Genomic DNA, 20,622 nt, shown 5'->3' on the forward strand with positions numbered 1-20,622 from the left:
CTGAATCTCAGAGCTCTGCCATCTCTCACCATTTAGATAATATGCCTTTTTATTCTTCCGGCCAAAATGAACAATTTTACATTTGCCCACATTATACTCCATTTGCCAGATCCTTGCCCAATCACTTAACCTATCTATGTCCCCTTGTAGTTTGCTTATGTTCTCTTCACAATTAACTTTCCTACCTATCTTTGTGTAGTCAACAAATTTAGCAACCATTCCTTCGGTCCCGTCATCCAAGTTATTTATATAAATTGTAAAAAAGTTGAGGCCCCAACACTGATCCCTGTGGCACACCATTCATCACATCCTACCAACCAGAAAAAGATCCATTTATGCCAACTCTCTGCTTCCTGTAAGCTAGCCAATCTTCTGTCCATGCCAATATGTTACCCCCTATACCATGAGTTTTTGTTTTCCACAATAACCTTTGATGTGGCACTTTATCAAATGCATTCAGGAAACCTAAGTACCGGTTCCCCTTTGTCAACAGCACATGTGACTCCTTCAAAGAACGCCAATAAATTGGTTAAACATGATTTCCCTTTCACAAAACCATGTTGACTCCGCCTGATTGCCTTGAATTTTTCTAAGTTTCCTGCTATAACTTCTTTAATAATAGTTTCTAACATTTTCCTTATGACCGATGTTAGGCTAACTGGCCTGTGGTTTCCTGTTTTCTGTTTCCCTCCCTTTTTGAATGAAGGAGTTACATTTGCTATTTTCCGATCTAATGGAACCTTCCCTGAATCTGGGGAATTTTGTAAAATTAAAACTAATGCATCAACTATCTGACTAGCCACTTCTTTCAAGACCTTAGGGTGAAGTCCATCTAGGCCTGGGGTTTTGGCAGCCTGCAGTCCAACAATTTGCTCAATACAACTTCCCTGGTGATTGTAAATTTCCCGAGTTCCTCCCTCCCTTCCATTTCCTGATTTAGAGCTATTTCTGGGATGTTACTTGTATCCTCTGTAGTGAAGACCGAAGCAAAACATCTGTTTAATTCATCCGCCATCTCCCGACTTTCCATTATCAATTTCCCAGACGTACTTTCTATAGGACCACCGCTCACTTTGTTAACTCTTATTTAAATATCTAAAGAAACTCTTACTATCTGTCTTCATATTACTAGCTGTCTTTCTCTCGTACTCTAACTTTTTCCTCCTCCTTTAACTTTTTCCTCCTCCTTGATCTTTTGGTCCTTTGCTGTTCTTTATATTCTTTCTAATTTTCTGACCTACCACCTGTCTTTGCATAATTGTGTTTTTTCTTTAAGTTTGATATTGTCTTTAACTTTTTTTAATTAATCACGGATGATGGGCCCTCCCCTTTGAATTTTTCTTTCCCATTGGAATTAATATATTCTGTGTATTCTGAAATATCCCTTTAAATATCTGCCACTGAACCTGCATTGACCTATCCCTTAACCTCATATGCCAGCTCACTTTAGTTAGCTCTGCTTTCATGCTCTCATAATTGCACTTATTTAAGTTTAAAATACTAGTCTTGTATGCACTCGTTTCTCCCTCAAAATGAATGTAAAATTCGATCATATTATGATCACTGCTACCTAGGGGTGACTCCACTATGAGGTTATCAATTAATCCTAGCTTGATGCTCAATACGAGGTCTGGTATAGCCTGTTGTATGGTAGGCTGCAGAATATGCTGTTCTAAGAAACTATCCCAAAAACATTCTGTGAACTCATCTGTGCTACCTTTGCCCATCTGATTTACCCAGTCTATATGTAGATTAAAGTCCCCCATGATAGTTGCTGTGTCTTTCTGACAAGCTCCAATTATCTCTTCTTTTATACTCTGTTTTACCGTGGATTTACAATTAGGGGGCCTGTACACTACTCCCACAAGTGACTTCTTGCCTTTATCACTTCTGACCTCAGCCCATACAGCCTCTACATCCTGGTTTCCTGAACTCAGGTCACCCCTCTCTAATGTGCTAATACCATCATTAATTAACAGAGCCACCCCTCCAGCTTTTCCTAACTTCTTGTCCTTCCTAAATGTCACATATCCTTCAATATTTAGGTCTCAATCTGTCACCCTGTAGCCACGTCTCTGTAGTGGCTATCAGATTGTACTTAGCACAAATAGAAATAAGTATCAGTTCATCTGTTTTGTTTTGAGTGCTACATGCATTGAGATACAGAGTCTTACTTTTGTCCTTTCATTATTTTTACAGCATCTAGCCTTATCTGTTGATTTACTCTTAGAATTGTACTGTTCATCCCTTCCTGTCACGGTCTGTTTATCCTTTCCCATATTAATACCTTTCTCTCTTGCCTTGTCTTTACTCTTTGGTTTACCACATCTTCTCAAATTTGACCCCCTGCCCCTACTATTCAGTTTAAAACTCTCTCTCTCTACTTCCCTAGTTATGAGGCTTGTGAGGGCACCAGCCCCAGCACAGTTTGGGTGTAGACCGGCCCAACAGTACAGATCCCACTTTCCCCAATACTGGTGCCAGTGCCCCAGGAACCGGAACCCACTTCTCCCACCCTCGCTGTTTGAGACACACATTCATTTCTCTAATTTTATTTGTCCTATGCCAATTTGCATGTGGCTCAGGTAATAATCCAGAAATTATTAGCATTGAGGCTCTGTTTCTTAATTTGGTGTCTAGCTCCTTATACTGACTGTGCAGAGCCTCCTTCCTCATCCTGCCAATGTCATTGGTACCTACATTTTCCATGACCACGAGATCCTTCCCCTCCCACTGTAGGTGCTTCTCCAGTTCTGAGCAGATGTCCTGAACCCTGGCACCAGGCTGGCAACACAGCCATCTGGACTCTCGCTCTTTGCTACAGAGAACAGTGTCAATCCCTCTCATTATATTGTCCCCTACAACCACTACGTTCCTTTATGCTCCCCCCACTTGAATGGTTTCCTGTACCTTGCTCATCCACCCTGTAGCCCCTACTCTCATCCAAATAAGCTGAGAGAACCTCAGACCTATTGGACAATTGCAGAGGGTCACACTTCTGCCCTTTGGGTCCCCTTACCTGCCTCACTCACAGTCATACCCTCCTGTCCCTGACCGCTGATCAAACCAGAAGACCCTAACCTAAGTGGTGTGACTGTCTGTCTCCTGGTATAAAGCATCCAGATAACTTTACCCCTCCCTGATGTGTTGCAGAGTCTGCAGCTCAATGACTGAGCCGAAGTTCCTCAAGCCACACTTACGCTTACTGCAGATGCGTTTGCCCTGGGTAACAATGTTATCCAGGAGATCCCACATGCTGCAGCCTTGACACATCACCTGTCCTGCCATCCTTAATGTGTTTTAAATAATTACTTAATTATATTAATCACTTATTTATGTTGCTTTCTTATATATTTTATTAACTTTACCATCAATTTGTGTACTACTTTAAACTTCAGGAATAGAATAGAACTTACCCGCTTACCCGATACTCACCAAACAGCGAACTCCTTCCCCTGTATTAGAGCAAGAACCAATTCCTATGGAGTGAGAAAGATAGAAAAAGGAAACAAAGACCTGCACCCCCGCCCCAACCACCCAACTTCACCAAACTCCCCCCTCACCAAACACCGAGTCTTCACTCAGTTAGCTCAGCTGGACTCTGTTTTCTATGTCCCCTCATTTTGGACTATTAATTACTGGAAAGTTTGCTTTTATCTATCTTGCTTCATGTCGTCTTAATTTTAAACTATCAAAACACCCCCTAAACTCCTGGAACACAAAATGCTCAATTTTCAAGTCTTTCTTTGAATTTCTATTTGTTCATGCCAGAAAGTATCCAGTGCATATGCACTATGCCCTCACTATTCTTTCAACATCTTTCCTAGTGTGAAGCCCAAAATAGGAAACAGTATTCCAGCTGTAGTCTTACTAGAGTTTGATATGGAGTCACCATTACATCATTAGTTTCATATTCTACACTTCTTGAAGAACCCAGTATTCCTTTTGCTTTATGATGCCCTTTTCCTCTTGTGGTGCTGCTTTTGATGTTTTGTGAATGTGAATCCCCAATTCCTTCTGCTCTTACATATCACCAAGCCTTCCCTTATTTGAATCATAATTATAACCTGCTTTTAAATCAAAATGTACATTCTGACATTGAATTATGCCTGCTTATTCCTCCATCTTATCAATATCCCTTTGCAGCGTTTTGGTTTTCAGAGTTATTTGCTATGCTTCCCATTTAACACTGTTAAATTTGTACACTAACTAGCTGTATATCCAAATCATTAATGTACACAATGAATGGAAGAGATCCCAGAACAGAATGCTATGTGACACCAGTACACCAGTACCTATTTCCAACCACTTTAGAAAAATTGCCTTTCCCTTAATTCTGTGCCACTTCAGCTTTCCCTATAGTGTGCTACATTCTACATAATTTTCTGGAAGTCCATGTAACATTACATTCACTGGCTTTCCTTCATTGACCTAGGGCTGGGAAATGGATGCTGAATGTAAAGGATATGGATAGGAAGAGCTATAGGAGTCTTCATGAATAAGATTAGTAACTGCTGAGGTGGTTGTGGGGGAAGAGAAGGGGCTATGGAATAATGTAGGATGAATGTCTTAAAGAAGGGGGAAAAGAGGGTTGGCTGAAAGGAATAAGAGCCAGAGGCAGCAGAATGGATGCCCTTGATTTTAGACAATTTTTTCTATTCTTCTTTCAGGGAAATGGGCATCACAGACTAGGTCAGCATTTTTAATTCCCATTGCTAATTGACCTTGAGAGTGTGGTGGTGAGCCACCTTCTTGAACCGCTGCAGTCCATGGTGGTGTAGGCACACCCACAGTGTTGTTAGTGGGCGACTTCCAGGATTTTGACCAAGTGACAATGATGGAACAGCAATATAGTTCCAAGTCAGGATGGTGTGTGGCTTAGAGGGAAACATGCAGGTGGTGGTGTTCCCATGCATCTGCTGCCTTTGTCCTTCTAGCTGGTAGAGGTCACAGGTTTGAAAAGAGCTGTCGAAGCAGCCTTGTTGCATTGCTGCAGTGCACTTTGTAGATGGTACACACTGCTGCCACTCTGCGTGGTGGTGGAGTGAGTGTATGTTGAAGGTGATGGATGGGGTGCCAATCAAGCAGGTTGCTTTGTCCTGGATGGTGTCAAATTTCTTGAGTGTTGGTGGAGCTTTATTCACCCAGGCAAGTGGAGAGTATTTGACCACACTCCTGACTTATGCCTTGTAGGTGGTGGAAGGCTTTGGAGAGTAAGGAGGTGAGTTACTCTCTGCAGAATTCCCAGCCTTTGACCTGCTCTTGTTGCCACAGTATTTATATGGCTGGTCCAGTTCAGTTTCTGGTCAATGGTAACCCCTAGAATGTTGATAGTGGGGGGATTCAGCAATGGTAATGCCATTGAATGTCAAAGGGAAATGGTTGGATTCTCTTTTGTTGGAGATTACCATTGCCTGGCACTTGTGTGGCACGAATGTACTTGCCACTTATCAGCCCAAGCCTGAATGTTGTCCAGGTCTTGCTGCATGAGGGCACAGACCGCTTCAGTATCTGAAGAGTCAAAAATGGTGCTGAAAATTTTGCAATCATCAGCGAACAACCCCACATCAACTTCTGACCTTATGATGGAGGGAAGGCCATTGATGAAGCAGCTGAAGATGGTTGGGCTGGGGACACTACCGTAAGGAATGCCTGCAGTGATGTCCAGGGACTGAGATGATTGACCTCCAACAACCACAACTATCTTCCTTTGTGCAAGGTGTGCCTCCAACCATTGAAGAGTTTTCCTCCTGATTCCTGTTGGCTCCAGTTTTGCTTGAGATCCATGATGCTGTACTTGGTCAAATGCTGCCTTGGTGTTAAGGACAGTCACTCTCCCCTCACCTCTTGAGTTCAGCTCTTTTGTCCATGTTTGGACTAAGGCTACAATGAAGTCAGGAGCTGGGTGGCCCTGGCAGAACCCGAAATGAGCATCAGTGAGCAGGCTATGGCTGAGTAAGTGCCGCTTGATAACATTGTTGGTGGCCCCATTACAGTACTTTGCTGATGAACGAGAGTAGACTGATGGGGCGGTAATTGGCTGGTTTGGATTTACCGTGCTTTTTCGGGACAGAACATACCTGGGACAGTTTTCCACATTGCTGGATGGATACCAGTGTGTAGCTGTACTGGAACACCTTGCCTCAGGGCACATCTAGTTCTGGAGCACAAGTCTTCAGTACTGTTGCTGGAATGTTGTCAGGGCTCATAGCCTTTGCAGTATCCAGTGCCTTCAACCATTTCTTAATATCACGTAGAGTAAATCGAATTGTCTGAATACTGGCATCTGTGATGCTGGGGACCTTAGGAGGAGGCCAACATGAATCATCTACTCAGTACTTCTGACTGAAGATTATTGCAAATGCTTCAGCCTTGTCTTTTGCACTGATGTGCTGGGCTCCTCCTTCTTTGAGGATGGGGATATTTGTGAAGCCTCCTCTTCCAGTTAGTTGTTTAATTGTCCACCATCTTCATGACTGGATGTGGCAGGACAGATCTGATCTGTTGGCTGTGGGATTGCTTAGCCCTGTCTATCACTTGCTGCTTTTGCTATTTGGCATGAAAGTAGTCCTGTGTTGTATCTTCACCAGGTTGACACCTTATTTTTTAGGTATGCCTGGTGCTGCTCCTGGAATGCACTCCTGCACTCTTCATTCAACCAGGGTTGATCCTCTGGCTTGATGATAATGGTTGAGTGGGGGATATGCTGGGTCATGAGGTTACAGATTGTGGTTGTGTAGAGTCCTGCTACTGCAGATAACCCACAGCGTTTCATGGATACCCAGTTTTGAGTTGCTAGATCTGTTTGAAATCTATCCCTTTTAGCACTGTGGAGGGTATCCTCAATGTGAAGATGGGGCTTGGTCTTCACAAGGACTGTGCGGTGGTCGCTCCTACCAATACTGTTATAGACAGATGCACCTGCAACAGATAGATTTGTGAGAACGAAGTCAAGTGTCTTTTTCCCTCCTGTCGGTTCCCTCACCACCTGCCAAAGACCCAGTATAGCAGCTATGTCCTTTAGGATTCAGCCAGCTCAGTTAGTAGTGATACTACTGAGCCACTCCTGATGATGGTCATTGAAGGCCCCTCCCACCCCCCTCCCCCCGAGTACATTTTTTGCCCTAGCTACCCTCAGTGCTTCCTCCAAGTAGTATTCAAACTGGAGGAGTATTGATTCATCAGCTGAGAGGGTGAAGTGGGTGGTAATCAGCAGGCTTTCTTGCCTATAGTTGACCTGATGCCATGAGACTTCATGGGGTGCAAAATCGATGTTGAGGACTCCCAGGGTAACTCCCTCCTGACTGTATACCATTGTTCCACCATCTCTGGTGGGTCTGTCTGTCAGTGGGACAGGACATAGGCAGGGATGGTGATGGTGGTGTCTGGGACATTGTCTGTAAGGCATGATTCCATGAGTATGACTGTCAGGTTGTTGCTTGACTAGTCTGTGAGATAGCTCTCCTAATTTTGGCACAAGCTCCCAGATACTAGTAAGAAGGACTTTGCAGGGTTGACGGGCTAAAACGAGTATTTGGTGTCAGAGGTGAGGATGGGAGGGTACAGTAAAAAATTGTCAGAGGCAATTATTTGTTGTACAGGAGGAATTTAGAGTTATTCCTGTCCAGGAGGGATGAGAAGACATAGCCATAGGAGTGATTGTAGAACTAGAAGTGATTATTAGTGAGTGAACCATAAAAAGCAAATGGAAAGCAGTGCTACCTTATGGTCAGCAGATCTGATATTGCAGTGTTGGCTGTTGTACCAGAGCAAAAATAGAAGACTGACTAGGACCTACTTGCACAAGAATGCCAAGAGGGTAGTCAAGTAATCGTTTTGATCGATAAAACCAGCAGTGCCCTCCCCTATAAAGGGATGGATAATCTCAGACATGAAAATAGTTGATATGAGAGATGGAAAATTTTATACTCATGCCATTTAGTAAACGTTTTGGTGAATGATTGATAAAGCGTATCATTACAGCAGAGGTAATAATGCCTGCATTTAAGTTGTGCTGTAATTGGGTTTGAAGTTACTGAAACAAAAACAGAACTGAAGAAGAGTCATACGGACTCGAAATGTTAACTCTGTCTTTCTCTCCGCAGAAGCTGTCGGACCTGCTGAGTTTTTCCGGCAATTTTTGTTTTTGTTTCAGAGTTCCAATATCTGCAGTATTTTGTTTTTATCCTGAAGTTACTGACATTGAATATAAATATTGAAAATTCAATACAACAAAAAGGAAATTTTTGTGAGCATTTTCAGTATTTTGAATTTTCTTCATATATTTTTTTCCTTTTGCAGGCATGGCATCGTTACACTCCAGGCTCAGTCTGAAGCGAACAGAAAACTTTGGTTAGAAGCAATGGATGGAAAGGAACCAGTATGAGATTTTATATAAGAGATATAGTTACCTGTACTACTTACTGTCAAACTCATCCTTATACTCCACATTGTAGAATCCAGAGCATTATTAATGCCTGAACATCATTTTGGGGGCAGTTGGGGAGGGGATATTTCTCTGGGCTCCCTCCTCCTTGCTTCAGTCCCTCCTCATATCCGCAATCCGAGCTGGGGCGGTGCTGAATTTGTGGCTTAGTCCTTCTCGGTGCTTCTTCAAATGGGCAACCACCTAAGATGGGGAGAAGAAAATTAGGTGATAGACAGTGTTACATCATTCCTGGTTCTTTTAAGTGGCATTTAATTGAATGTTAGTACCTGCTGTGCGGGAAGCTCTTCAATCTCAGGGCAATGCTAAAGCATTTGAGATGCAATGTTATGGGTCTTCGTATCAGTTACTTCTGCTTTGCATCAGAGAAATAATCATTGCTCAGTCGAAGCAGAGAAATATCAGCCCCTTCATGCCCTAGCAATGCTCTCAGTTTGAAAAAAAAGTCTCCACCCATCATTTAGTTTGTGTGCTAATCATCTTATTTTTTTGTCCTTACACTAATCAACCATCAGGAATAGTTTTTCTTCCCCTAATTGCCTTATCAAACCCATGGGCAGAATCTTCCAGTCGGTGTGTGGGGGGGCACCTGACATGCCTTCGCATAAAATGATGTGCGATGATGTCGGGCGTGCATCCCGACATCATCGCACGCCCCGACATCATCGCGATGTTTCGTTCGGCAGGCGGGCGTCGGAGTCAGCTGTGCGCCTGCCGGAATGTTAAGGGCCTATTAAGGGATTGATTAAAGAATGTAAGAACGCTGTCCGTCCAGCTTTAAGGTCGGCGGCCAGGTGAAAAACCCATGCGGCCTTCGAGTTTTTCAGGAAACTTCATCCACAGGCGGGATGAGGTTTCCTGAAGCTTTTCTAAAATAAATAAAAAGATTTTCCCACCTTTACAAATATGTCCCAACTCATGTGACACTGTCACATGCGGGGACATGTTTAAATAAATTTTCACATAATTTATTGAACTGTTTTATTATCTATTCAATTTCTCTAAGGCAGCTCCGTGCCTCAGGGAGATTGCTGCACTCTTTGGCATGCATGCATGAAAAAGTGCAGGCCCCGACTCTCCCTCCTGCCCCCGCGCCCTCACAGATGGCGCTGAGCACTACTGGCCGCACGTTATGCTGGGTGGGCTTTAATTGGCCCATCCATGTAAAATGGCGGCGCGCAGCCGATCGCAGGCGGTGATCAGCTCCATACCCGCTCCCGCCCAGCCCGCCCAACATAGGAAAAAATCCAGGCCCATCATAATTTTTAACACTTTACAATCTGGCAAGAGTAACTTTTTCTTTAAAGTAGACAAAGTTTGAAATCCCAGTTACCCACTAGGAAAATAAAGCTAGAGATTCTACAATTTTAAACAAACAAAATAAGCTTTACTGTACAAATTCAGAAATGCAAAACAATCTCCGCTACCTACCTTGCACTCTACATTCAGAACTAACATGAGGTAAGTATGACAGGTAAACTGAGGTCGAACACACCACACTGCACGTTAAATGGCAGATGTGACCAGGAGAGATCCACGGACTTCTCAGCAACCCAATGTCATTGAACACTGATGGTCATAATATCTCTTTAAAACTTTGTCTCCCTCACGAGGGACTCAAACATTTCACTTTTGACGATCTAACCTCTGAATTCCCTCAAAAACCTCTCCAATTCCGACTGCTTCAACAACGGCTCACCTTCCAATCATTCAATCTCTTTTCCTGAGACTGTGTTCCACGGGATTCATAGAAACATAGGCCAAAATTTTGAACTTGGTGGGTGGGTGGGCCCCAGCGACTCGACGGTGGGCGGGCAGTCAAACTCCACTGCCGAAACGGGGCCAGCCGCCATTTTACGTGGGCGCTCCTATTAAGGCCGGCCTAGTGGCCTGCCCGACAGGAAGCACTATGCGCTTCCTGTGCGGGGGATGGAGGGATTCCCCATCTGTCAAAGTGCGCTCTTTCGTGCATGCACGCGAAAGGGTGCACTGCTCTCTGAGACTAAGTGCTGTCTCAGGGAGAGTGCTGAATGTTTAAAAAGCTTTAAAAATAGAGAAAGAAAAACATTATTAACATGTCCCCCTCATGTGACACTGTCACACGAGATGGGACATGTTAATAAATATGAGTGAAACTTTAATAAACTTTTTAAAAACGGAGATGAAACCTCATCCCGCCAGTGGATGAGGTTTTATCTTTTTTCAGAAGTCCGCTGGGGCTCTTGGCCTGCCTGCCAGCCTTAAGGTTGGACGGGCAGGTCTTTCAATGAGCTTAATGATCCTGTCAATGGCCTAAATTGGCCATTGACAGGTCGGCGGAATGAACAGCTGATTTCGCTGTCCGCCCGCCTTCCTAAAAATTTAAATGGACCACCCCCGACGTCATCCCGCGTCATTTTCCCGTCGCGAGCGGGCCCCGCCCCCAAATCACCAACAGGAAAATTCTGGCCATGGAAAATAGGAGCAGGAGTAGGCCATTCAGCCCTTCGAGCCTGCTCCGCCATTCATTATGATCATGGCTGATCATCCAACTCAAAAGCCTGCTCCCACTTTCTCCCCATATCCTTTGATCCCTTTTGCCCCAAAAGCTATATCTAACTCCTTCTTGAAAACATACAATTTGTTGGCCTCAACTACTTTCTGTAGTAGTGAATTCCACAGGCTCACCACTCTCAAGGTGAAGAAATTTCTCCTCATCTCAGTCCTAAATGGTCTACTCCGTATCCTTAGACTGTGACCCCTGGCTCTGGACTCCCCCACCATCGGGAACATCCTTCCTGCATCTACCCTGTTAGAATTTTATAGGTTTCTATGAGATCCCTCCTCATTCTTCTGACTCCAGCAAATATAATCCTAAGCGACTCAATCTCTCCTCATATCTCAGTCCCGCCATCCCAGGAATCAGTCTGGTAAACCTTCGCTGGCACTCCCTCTATAGCAAGAACGTCCTTCCTCAGATAAGGAGACCAAAACTGCACACAATATTCCAGGTGTGGTCTCATCAAGGCCCTGTATAATTGCAGCAAGACACCCCTGCCCCTATACTCGAACCCTCTCGCTATGAAGGTCATTTATCTTCTTCACTGCCTGCTGCACTGGCATGCTTACCTTCAGCGACTGGTGTAGGAGGACACCCAGATCTCGTTGCACATTCCCCTCTCGGCCCGCTCGCTGACGCATAAAATGACACGCGGTGACGTCGGGGGGAACTCTCAACGTCACTGTGCCCCACTTAAATTTTCAGGAAGGCGGGGGCACAATGAAATCAGCTGCGCACCCGCCGACCTGTCAATGGCCAATTGAGGCCATTGACAAGATCAATTATGTAATTAAAGGACCTGCCCATCCAACCTTAAGGCTGGCGGGCAGGACAGGAGCCCCGGCACGAACTAAAAAAAACATGAAATCTCATCCATGGGCGGGATGAGGTTTTATGTAGGTTTTAAAAAATTTTAATAAAGGTTTTATAAAAATTATGGACATGTCCTGACTCATGTGACTTTGTCATATGAGGGGACATGTTAGGGAAATATTACATTTCTATTTTTAGGTTTTTAATATTTTGAGCCAATCTCCCTGAGGCTGCACTTAGCCTCAGGGAGATGAGTGCGCTTTTTCGTGCACATGCGCGAAAGAGTGCACTCTCGATTTTGGGATTGCCCCCGCCCGCACAGGGAGCACATAGCACTCCGGGGGGGACTTCACACTGGGCGGGCCTTAATCGGCCTGCCCACTTAAAATGGTGATGGGCCTCCGATCGGGGGCACTGATCAGAAGTGCGCCTGTGCGTGCCCGCCCTTCAACTTCCCCCCCAATGGGGGAAAACTCAGCCCTATGAATTGTCTTCATTCTCAGAATATTGCACAGTAAATAATTCTTCCAGTCTTAATGTTATGCTTTTAGTGTTCAATTTGTGATTTTAGATCAAACTATTAAAATAAAAAAATTAATACCGGTTAGTTTGGTATCTTATCAAAGTTGTCAAGTTGTTAATAATATCATTTTTTTTCCAGATATACACTCTGCCTCCTCTTAGCAAGAAAGAAGAATGTAAGAAATCTTTTGGTTTCTCATAAATATGCACATTTTTACTGTTCTTCACACACTCTTCTGTTAGCGTTTTAACAAATGGCTGTTTATTTTAAATGGATACAAACAAAATAAGATTGTAACTCTACCAGGTAATAATCAACTATCAAAGTGCAGTGGAATAGATTGTCAATATGTACACACCAAATAACGTAATAGAATGTGTAATTCAGGCCATAAAATTCATCCAAGTTATTTTGAACTGTAGAATACCAACTTATGTGGATTGGGCGGCATATCAAAAGCATCCCATCCCTTCTATAAATTAAATAGATAAAATGTATATACATCTGTCAGTCAAAAATAAAAACAAACTTGCCTTTATTTAGTGCCTTCCTAGCCCTCTGGATGTCCCTGAGTTCTTCGCAACCAATAAATTATTTTGAAATGAAGTCACTGGTTACATAGGCAAATGCAGCAGCTAATTTGCACAGACCAATGCTCCACAAGCAACAATGAGCTAAACAGTAATCTTTTTCCGGTGGTTCTGACTAAGGGATAAATGTTGGCCAGGAGAACTTCCCTAGCCTTCTTCAAATACTTCCATGAGATCTTTTACATCCACCTGAGTAGGCAAGCTATAACACCTATGACAATGCAGTGCTCCTGAAGTACTACATTGAGTGTTTTTCTCATGTTTCTGTGCTGAACCTTGAACTGATCACTTCTGGGATTAGCAGGAGCCAGCTTGGCACATGTTATTCTTTGTTCGAAGAAGCAAATAATCTCCAAGATGAAAGCATCTTATGCGAAGGGTATCTGGAGCAAATGGATACATTTTGCTCACACAGAACCCATAGTTACAGTTTTATTTTTAAACCTGGATGTTCTTTCCTCATTTTCTTTCCACCCTTCCTTTTAGGCGTTGTTTGCAATTTAATATATTTTTATCCAATGATCAAATTAGTTATGGACAGGATAATAATGGAGCATGCGTACTAGAAAGATTAACATTACTGAGAGATGGTAAGTCACCTGATCCAGATAGAATGCATCTTGGGTTGCTGCAAGAAGCAAAGTTAGAAATGGCAAAGGCATTGGTCACAATCTTTCAATTTCCATTGGATACATGAGTAGTGTCAGAGGACTGGAGCGTTGCTAATGTCGTTCCACTATTCAAGACAGAGGAGAGGGATAAACCAGGATCTGCAGGCTAGTCAGTCTAACATTGGTGCTGGGAAATTGTAAATCATTATTATTTGGAAAGATGTGGGTTATCAAGGCGATCCAGCATAGGTTTGATAGAGGCAAATTGTGTCTGACTAATGTGATTGAATTCTTTAATGGGGAAACAGAGAAGACTGATGAAGGTAGTGTCGTAGATGTTGTGTATATGTAGGCTTTTGGAAGACATTCGACAAAGTGTCACACGAGAGGTTTATTAAGAAGATGGAAGCCCATGGAATTAAGGGGAAAACGATGTCTGGTTGCAAATTTGGCTCAGTGACAGGAAGGAAAAGGTAGTGGTGAATTGATACTTTTTAGACTAGGAGGTAATTTGCAGTACAAAAATAAAAATACCTGGAAAAACTCAGCAGGTCTGACAGCATCTGCGGAGAGGAACACAGTTAATGTTTCGAGTCCGTATGACTCTTCAACAGAACTAAGGAAAAATAGAAAAGAGGTGAAATATAAGCTGGTTTTTGGTGGGGGGGGGGGGGTGGGGGGGGTGACAGGTAGAGCTGGATAGAGGGCCAGTGATAGGTGGAGATAACCAAAAGATGTCATAGACAAAAGGGACAAAGAGGTGTTGAAGGTGGTGATATTATCTAAGGAATGTGCTAATAGGTGACATTAAGGGTAGAAAGCAGGACGAGCAAGGTACAGATAGCCCCAGTAGGGGTGGGGTGGGGTGGGGGGAAGGGATCGAAATAGGCTAAAAGGTAGAGATAAAACAATGGATGGAAATACATTTAAAAATAATGGAAATAGGTGGGAAAAGAAAAATCTATATAAATTATTGGAAAAAAGGGGGATTGAAAGAGGGTGGGGATGGAGGACAGAGTTCATGATCTAAAATTGTTGAATTCAATATTCAGTCCGGAAGGCTGTAAAGTGCCTAGTCGGAAGATGAGGTGCTATTCCTCCAGTTTGCGTTGAGCTTCACTAGAACAATGCAGCAGGCCAAGGACGGACATGTGGGCATGAGAGCAGGGTAGAGTGTTGAAATTTCAAGCGACAGGGAGGTCTGGGTCATGCTTGTGGACAGACCGAAGGTGTTCCGCAAAGTGGTCACCCAGTCTGCGTTTGGTCTCTCCAATGTAGAGGAAACTGCATTGGGAGCAGCAAATGCAGTAGACTAAATTGAGGGAAATGCAAGTGAAATGCTGCTTCACTTGAAAGGAGTGTTTGGGCCCTTGGACGGTGAGGAGAGAGGAAGTAAAGGGGCAGGTGTTGCACCTTCTGCGGTTGCATGGGAAGGTGCCGTGGGAGGGGGTTGAGGGTAGGGGGTGATGGAGGAGTGGACCAGGGTGTCCCAGGGGGAATGATCCCTGCGGAGTGCCACCAGGAGGGGTGAAGGGAAGATGTGTTTGGTGGTGGCATCATGCTGGAGTTGGCGGAAATGGCAGAGGATGATCCTTTGAATGCAGAGGCTGGTAGGGTGATAAGTGAGGACAAGGGGGACCCTATCACGGTTTTGGGAGGGAGAGGAAGGTGTGAGGGCGGATATGCGGGAGATGGGCCGGACACGGTTGAGGGCCCTGTCAACCACCGTGGGTGGAAAATCTCGGTTAAGGAAGAAGGAAGACATATCAGAGGAACTGTTTTTGAAAGTGGCATCATCAGAACAGATGCGATGGAGGCGAAGGAACTGAGAGAATGGGATGGAGTCCTTACAGGAAGCGGCGTGTGAGGAGCTGTAGTCGAGGTAGCTGTGGGAGTTGGTAGGCTTGTAATGGATATTGGTGGACAGTCTATCACCAGAAATTGAGACAGAGAGGTCAAGGAAGGGAAGGGAAGTGTCAGAGATGGACCATGTGAAAATGATGGAGGGGTGGAAATTGGAAGCAAAATTAATAAATTTTTCCAGGTCCAGATAGTGTTCTCCAAGAATTCGTTTTTGGATCTGTTATTCTTTACAAAGTTTCTAAAGACTTAGACTTAGTCCTTATTAACAAATCCTTAAAGTTGGCTGGGCAAGTTGATTTGAAGATGGTCAAAAAGCATATGGGTTTAGACAGAGGAATAGAATATAAAAGTAGAGATACTAGAAATTCATGGGCAATAATCTCCAAAGTGAAAGCATCTTATGCGAAGGGTATCTGGAGCAAATGAATACATTTTTCTCACACAGAACTCATAGTTATAGCTTTATTTTTAAACGTGTGAAGGCCCCCAGGAATGGGAAACAAGACGGGTGAGGCCACTAAATTGTGCAGGAGGCACAATTCCCAATTGCGGGAATAAAGTTGAGAAGTAAATTGGCACTGGATTAAAGATGGATTGTGGTTTCCTACGGCTAGCAGCAGGAGCCTATTTTTTATGCAAGCTCATTAAAACACATGGTTGCCAGATTAAATTGTACCTTTGTGATTAAGTCGGCAGCAAACTAGAAACCTGTGCCTTCAGATTCATGACTGGTTAAAGATGGCATTCCGCAGGCGAGGTAGTCTCCCTGGTGGATTTGTAGTACGAAGGAGCCGTTTTTCTTGTATGGGCTACTTTGTTGGACCAGGGGGGAGGAGGCTAAGCTGATGCATTGAGCTTGGGTGGCAGCTGTCCAGTGAGGCAGTGGCATGGCTGTCTGAGAGAGGGAGCTCTGGTCATGAAGATCAGAGGGAGGGAGCTGCCTGACAGAGGGAAGGTCAGTCTCTGCCAAGGCAGCTAGAGACTGATAGAGGGGAGATCAAGGATGATTGAGGGCAGGTCAATAGTGAGGCTGGGAGAGTTTAGGGTAACTGAGGGCAGATCGAAGGTGATAGTATGACAGTTGGCAGGTCCAGGATGCTGTGGGACAACTTGATGATGATGGGTGGCAGCTCTAGGTTGATAGACAATTGATCAAGGATGATGGTGTGTGGCTTGAGGGTCACATAAGGCAGCTGATGGAGAGAGGGTTGAGGGTCGAGGGTGATGGAAGGAAGGTCAAAGGTGGCTGAGGGAGCGTGCAGGGTAATGAGCTCCAGGGATCCAAGTGTGGCAGGTGGGGAGGGGTGGTAGCAGTTCACACTTAAAATCCTCTCAGACAGCCAGAATGATGCTGCAGGCTTGCGGGGACTGGATGCCTGTGAGGTAATGGTGGGCTTGACGACTTCCTGCCCAGCCCCGCCACACAATTGGCCGTGCCCTGAATGTATATAGCATTCTTGTGCGTGGCCAGCTGTCCTGCCTTGGAACGGAAGCTCCGCTCATCGCTGCAAAAAGATTTCACCCTTATCACTGGTTAAGCCTCAGCTGGAGTATTATGGAAAATTCTGGGCACCAATTCAGGAAACATGTAAAGACAATAGAAGGGATATAGTGGTGGTTTGCCAGGATGTTACAAGTGCTGAAGAACCTCACTTATGAGGAGAGGTTGGAAAGTTAAAACTGTTCTCCTTGGAACAGAGAAGGTTAAGAAGTGACCAAATAGAGGTTCCCAAGATGATTACAGGGGAAAAAAATCCCTCTAGTGAGTGGATCAATAACTAGAGGTCATAGGTTCGAAATAATTTGCAAAAGATGTAGAGAGGAGAGGAGAGAAGTGTTTTTTTACTCAGCATTGTCAGGAAGTGATGCGCTGTTCCTGAAAAGGTGGTCGAAGCTGATTGCCTGCTCACATCAACAGCAGGCCCAAAATCAATACTTTCTCATTCTAAAACTACCTATACCTCTTAAAGGGTAAGTGTAGTGTGGCTAGAGCTGGTGTTGGAAGCCTTGCTTGAGCTGGGAAAGACATTGGATAGCTGAATATGGGAGAGAGCAGGCTTCCATGATTTTCAGACATTGCATGGGAGATCTTAGAGAAGATGAGGAGAGGAGTTCTCCTGTACCCACAAGAGCAGTGTTTTGGCAGGGTTGTGAGGTGGTGGGGGTGCAGGGGGAGTGAAAAATCAGGCCCTCCAAACACAGTTATAAAGGCAGTTGGATCAGCTAGTTGTGGAGGTCAGTCCCATGAGTTAAACCTTGAGGATTTGGATTCACTTCCCAGCAGTTACATGGGCCACCTGCACCAGATTGACTGCAGCCGGTCAAGAAGGTGGCTTATAGGCAACAAATGCTGCCCTTGCCAGTGACACCCACATCCCGTTAAATAATAAAAACCAAACTTGATTGTGGTGTCGCAAGTGCAATGGCCTTGCACATATAGTTAAGGTCAGTGAATGCATCTTCAAATGCCGTATCCTACTACCTGCGGCATTAGCCTCAAACACTGCTCAAACCACATCACATACTCACCAGCAACCTCTATTAATCAGGAATCATACCTAAAATGCATATGCTTCACTTCACCCTCACACACTTAGCATTCTTGCAAGCCTCATACTTACACTCCACAGCTTACTTGCACACACTGCCAGCCATTCATCAATGAAAGCCACATCACCAAACAGCAGGAGCTAACCAGGGTGAGACAGGCACTCCTGCATGTCACAGCCCCTGTGGACGTGATCCTGCTGGCCATTGTTGAGGCCGTGGTCAACATCAGGGCTGAAACCACTGAAGATGATGATGTCCTCGTATCTATTCCTTCTCACACCCCACTTACCCCTCATCCCAAACTCTGATTTAAAAGCATGCACTTCTTATCCCCCTTCCCCTCCCCACACTGCATCTCAACCTCGCCCATACACTTTTTCCCTTATGGATACCCAAGAGTTACAACCTGGGCAGGCAGAGCAATACCAAGAGGCCACCAGCTCAGATACTTAGACACCAGGCATGGCTGACCTCCAGCTCGGATAGGGCAAGGCTAGTGCGTGGCCAGGATGCCGTAGGGTGAGAATACACACAGGTTTGGATACAGAGGATGTGGATGAGAACTGTGATCGGGCAACCTACAGAAGAACGTTGCTGGGTATGCACAATGATATGCTTGTTACATTGGGAGCCCTGCCAGAAAGGCTGCATTCAATGTCAAGAAGCATGAAGAATACAGCACCAAGTTGGCACAGGGCTCTACCCAGACCGTGGAACCCAACCTTTCCAGCATGGAAGTGGTGACCAACTCCAGTCACACACTTATGGACCCAATCATGGTGCAGTTGGGTCCATAAGTGTGGGGGAAGTTGTAGCAGTTTCCGTTGCAGCTCAAGCAGAAACCACCCAATCCTTGAGTGTTGCAGTAAAAATTCACTGCTGTTACAATGCCATAGAAAGAGGCCATTTGGCCCATCGAGTCCATGCTGACTCTAGATTGCAATCTAGTCAGCCCCTTCACCCCTGCCGTATCCTCATAGCCCTCCAAGTTTATTTCCCTCAAATATCTACCCAATTTACTTTTGAAGTCATTGATTGTCTCACCAGCCTCATAGGCATCAAGTGCCAGGTCATTACTGCTAGCTGCATAAAATAAGTTCTTTCTCACATTCCCCTTTGTCTCTTGTCCAAAACATTAAATCTGTGTCCCTTAGTTCTTGTACCGTCAGCTGATGGGAACAGCTTTTCTTTGTCTACCTTATCTAAACCTGTCATGGTCCTGCTCACCTCTTTCAGATCTCCCCTCAACTCCTCCAACCTAACCATGTAGCTATAATCCCTCATCCCTGAAGCCATTCTGATAAATTACCTCTGCATACTCTCAAGGACCCTCTTTTTCAAAGCAGCACTAGACACAATACTCTACTTGTGGCCTAATCGGATGTAAATAAAGGTTCAGCATAACTTCCCTGTTTTTGGACTCAAGACCGTGATTTATGAAGCCCAAGATCGCATATGCTTTGCTAACTATTCTCTTAATATATCCTGCCACCTTCAAAGATCTATGAACATGAACTCCAGGGCTCTCTGTTCCTGCACACCCTTCCGAATTGTGCCATTAAGGCAATATTGCCTCCTCTTAACACTTCTGCCAAAATGCATCACCTCACATTTTACATTAAATTGTAATTGCCACTTATTTGCCCATTCTGCTAACTATCTATGTCCTGTTGCAGTCAATTGGTATCATCCTTAATGTTTATCACATTCCCAGGTTTGATATCATAGACAAATTTTAAAAGTTTACTTTTTTCCAATGTCAAAGTCATTTATATATACATCAAAAAAGCAGCGGTCCTAGCACTGACCCTTCGATGACACCACTGTCTAAAATCTTCCGGTCTGAAAAGCAACTAGTTACCCAATTCGTTCAGTTTTTTCTGTTCTGAAGCCAATTTTTTTTCTCACTAAGCTGACACTGATCCTCCTTCATATTCCTCAATTTTGTTAACTAGTTTTTTATGTGGTACTTTATCAAACTCTTTCTTAAAATGCATTCAGACAACATTGGTGCATTCCCTTCATCAAATTTCTCCGTTGATTTATTAAAACGTTCAGTTAGATTTGTCATGCAAGCTCACCTTGCTGCCATGCAAGCCAAAATTGCTGCTTTAATGGTTGTGAATTACAGCATGCAAAAGAGTTTCAAGGTGTCACAGCAGTCCAGCATTCTGTCGTTCATTAGATTACTAGGATTGCCATTGGCTATAAGGCGAGCAGCTGAGAAGGAGGAGGAGAAAGTAGAGAGGAGGAGCAGGATGGGTTGATAACTTGATTACGAGGATTTATGAGGTCCCAGGGGACTAGCAGTCTTCACACCCCTGCCACTCTATCAGTGCCTTTGCTATTGCTTTTTAGCCAGCCAGCCCAAACTGCTGTCACCCATGTCAAGATGGTGCAGTCCACAGCTGGACCTAGAGCCATTCGACATTGTCCTTAAGGGCCACCTGGAGTCTCTTCCACTGAATGTCAGCAGACTTCCATCAGCCATGCTGCAAACATTGCGGTAGCACCACAAAGGAACACTAGGACAGGCAAAGACCCATGGAAGGCATAAATTAAGGGAACAGACATGGGTAATTTGTTGACTTTTGTATGCTATTTGGCTTGATTTTATTAATGAATTTGGTTTGCATTAAGTATTTTGTGGTGGCTTTTATTTTTGCCTTGTGGCCAAGTGCATACTG

General features: G+C 44.3%; 1 protein-coding gene across 1 annotated transcript in view; it reads left to right on the plus strand.

Moving 5' to 3' along the window:
- Positions 1–20,622, plus strand: part of arhgap42a (Rho GTPase activating protein 42a) — a 480,518-nt gene that overhangs the window by 346,692 nt on the left and 113,204 nt on the right. Inside the window, exons 11-12 of the mRNA XM_078545811.1 lie at positions 8,302–8,380; positions 12,460–12,496. Coding sequence (XP_078401937.1) covers positions 8,302–8,380; positions 12,460–12,496 — 116 coding nt within the window. The remainder of the gene's footprint in view (positions 1–8,301; positions 8,381–12,459; positions 12,497–20,622) is intronic.

This window comes from Cetorhinus maximus, chromosome 7 (assembly GCF_964194155.1).
Source record: "Cetorhinus maximus chromosome 7, sCetMax3.hap1.1, whole genome shotgun sequence".
NCBI classification, from domain to species: domain Eukaryota; kingdom Metazoa; phylum Chordata; class Chondrichthyes; order Lamniformes; family Cetorhinidae; genus Cetorhinus; species Cetorhinus maximus.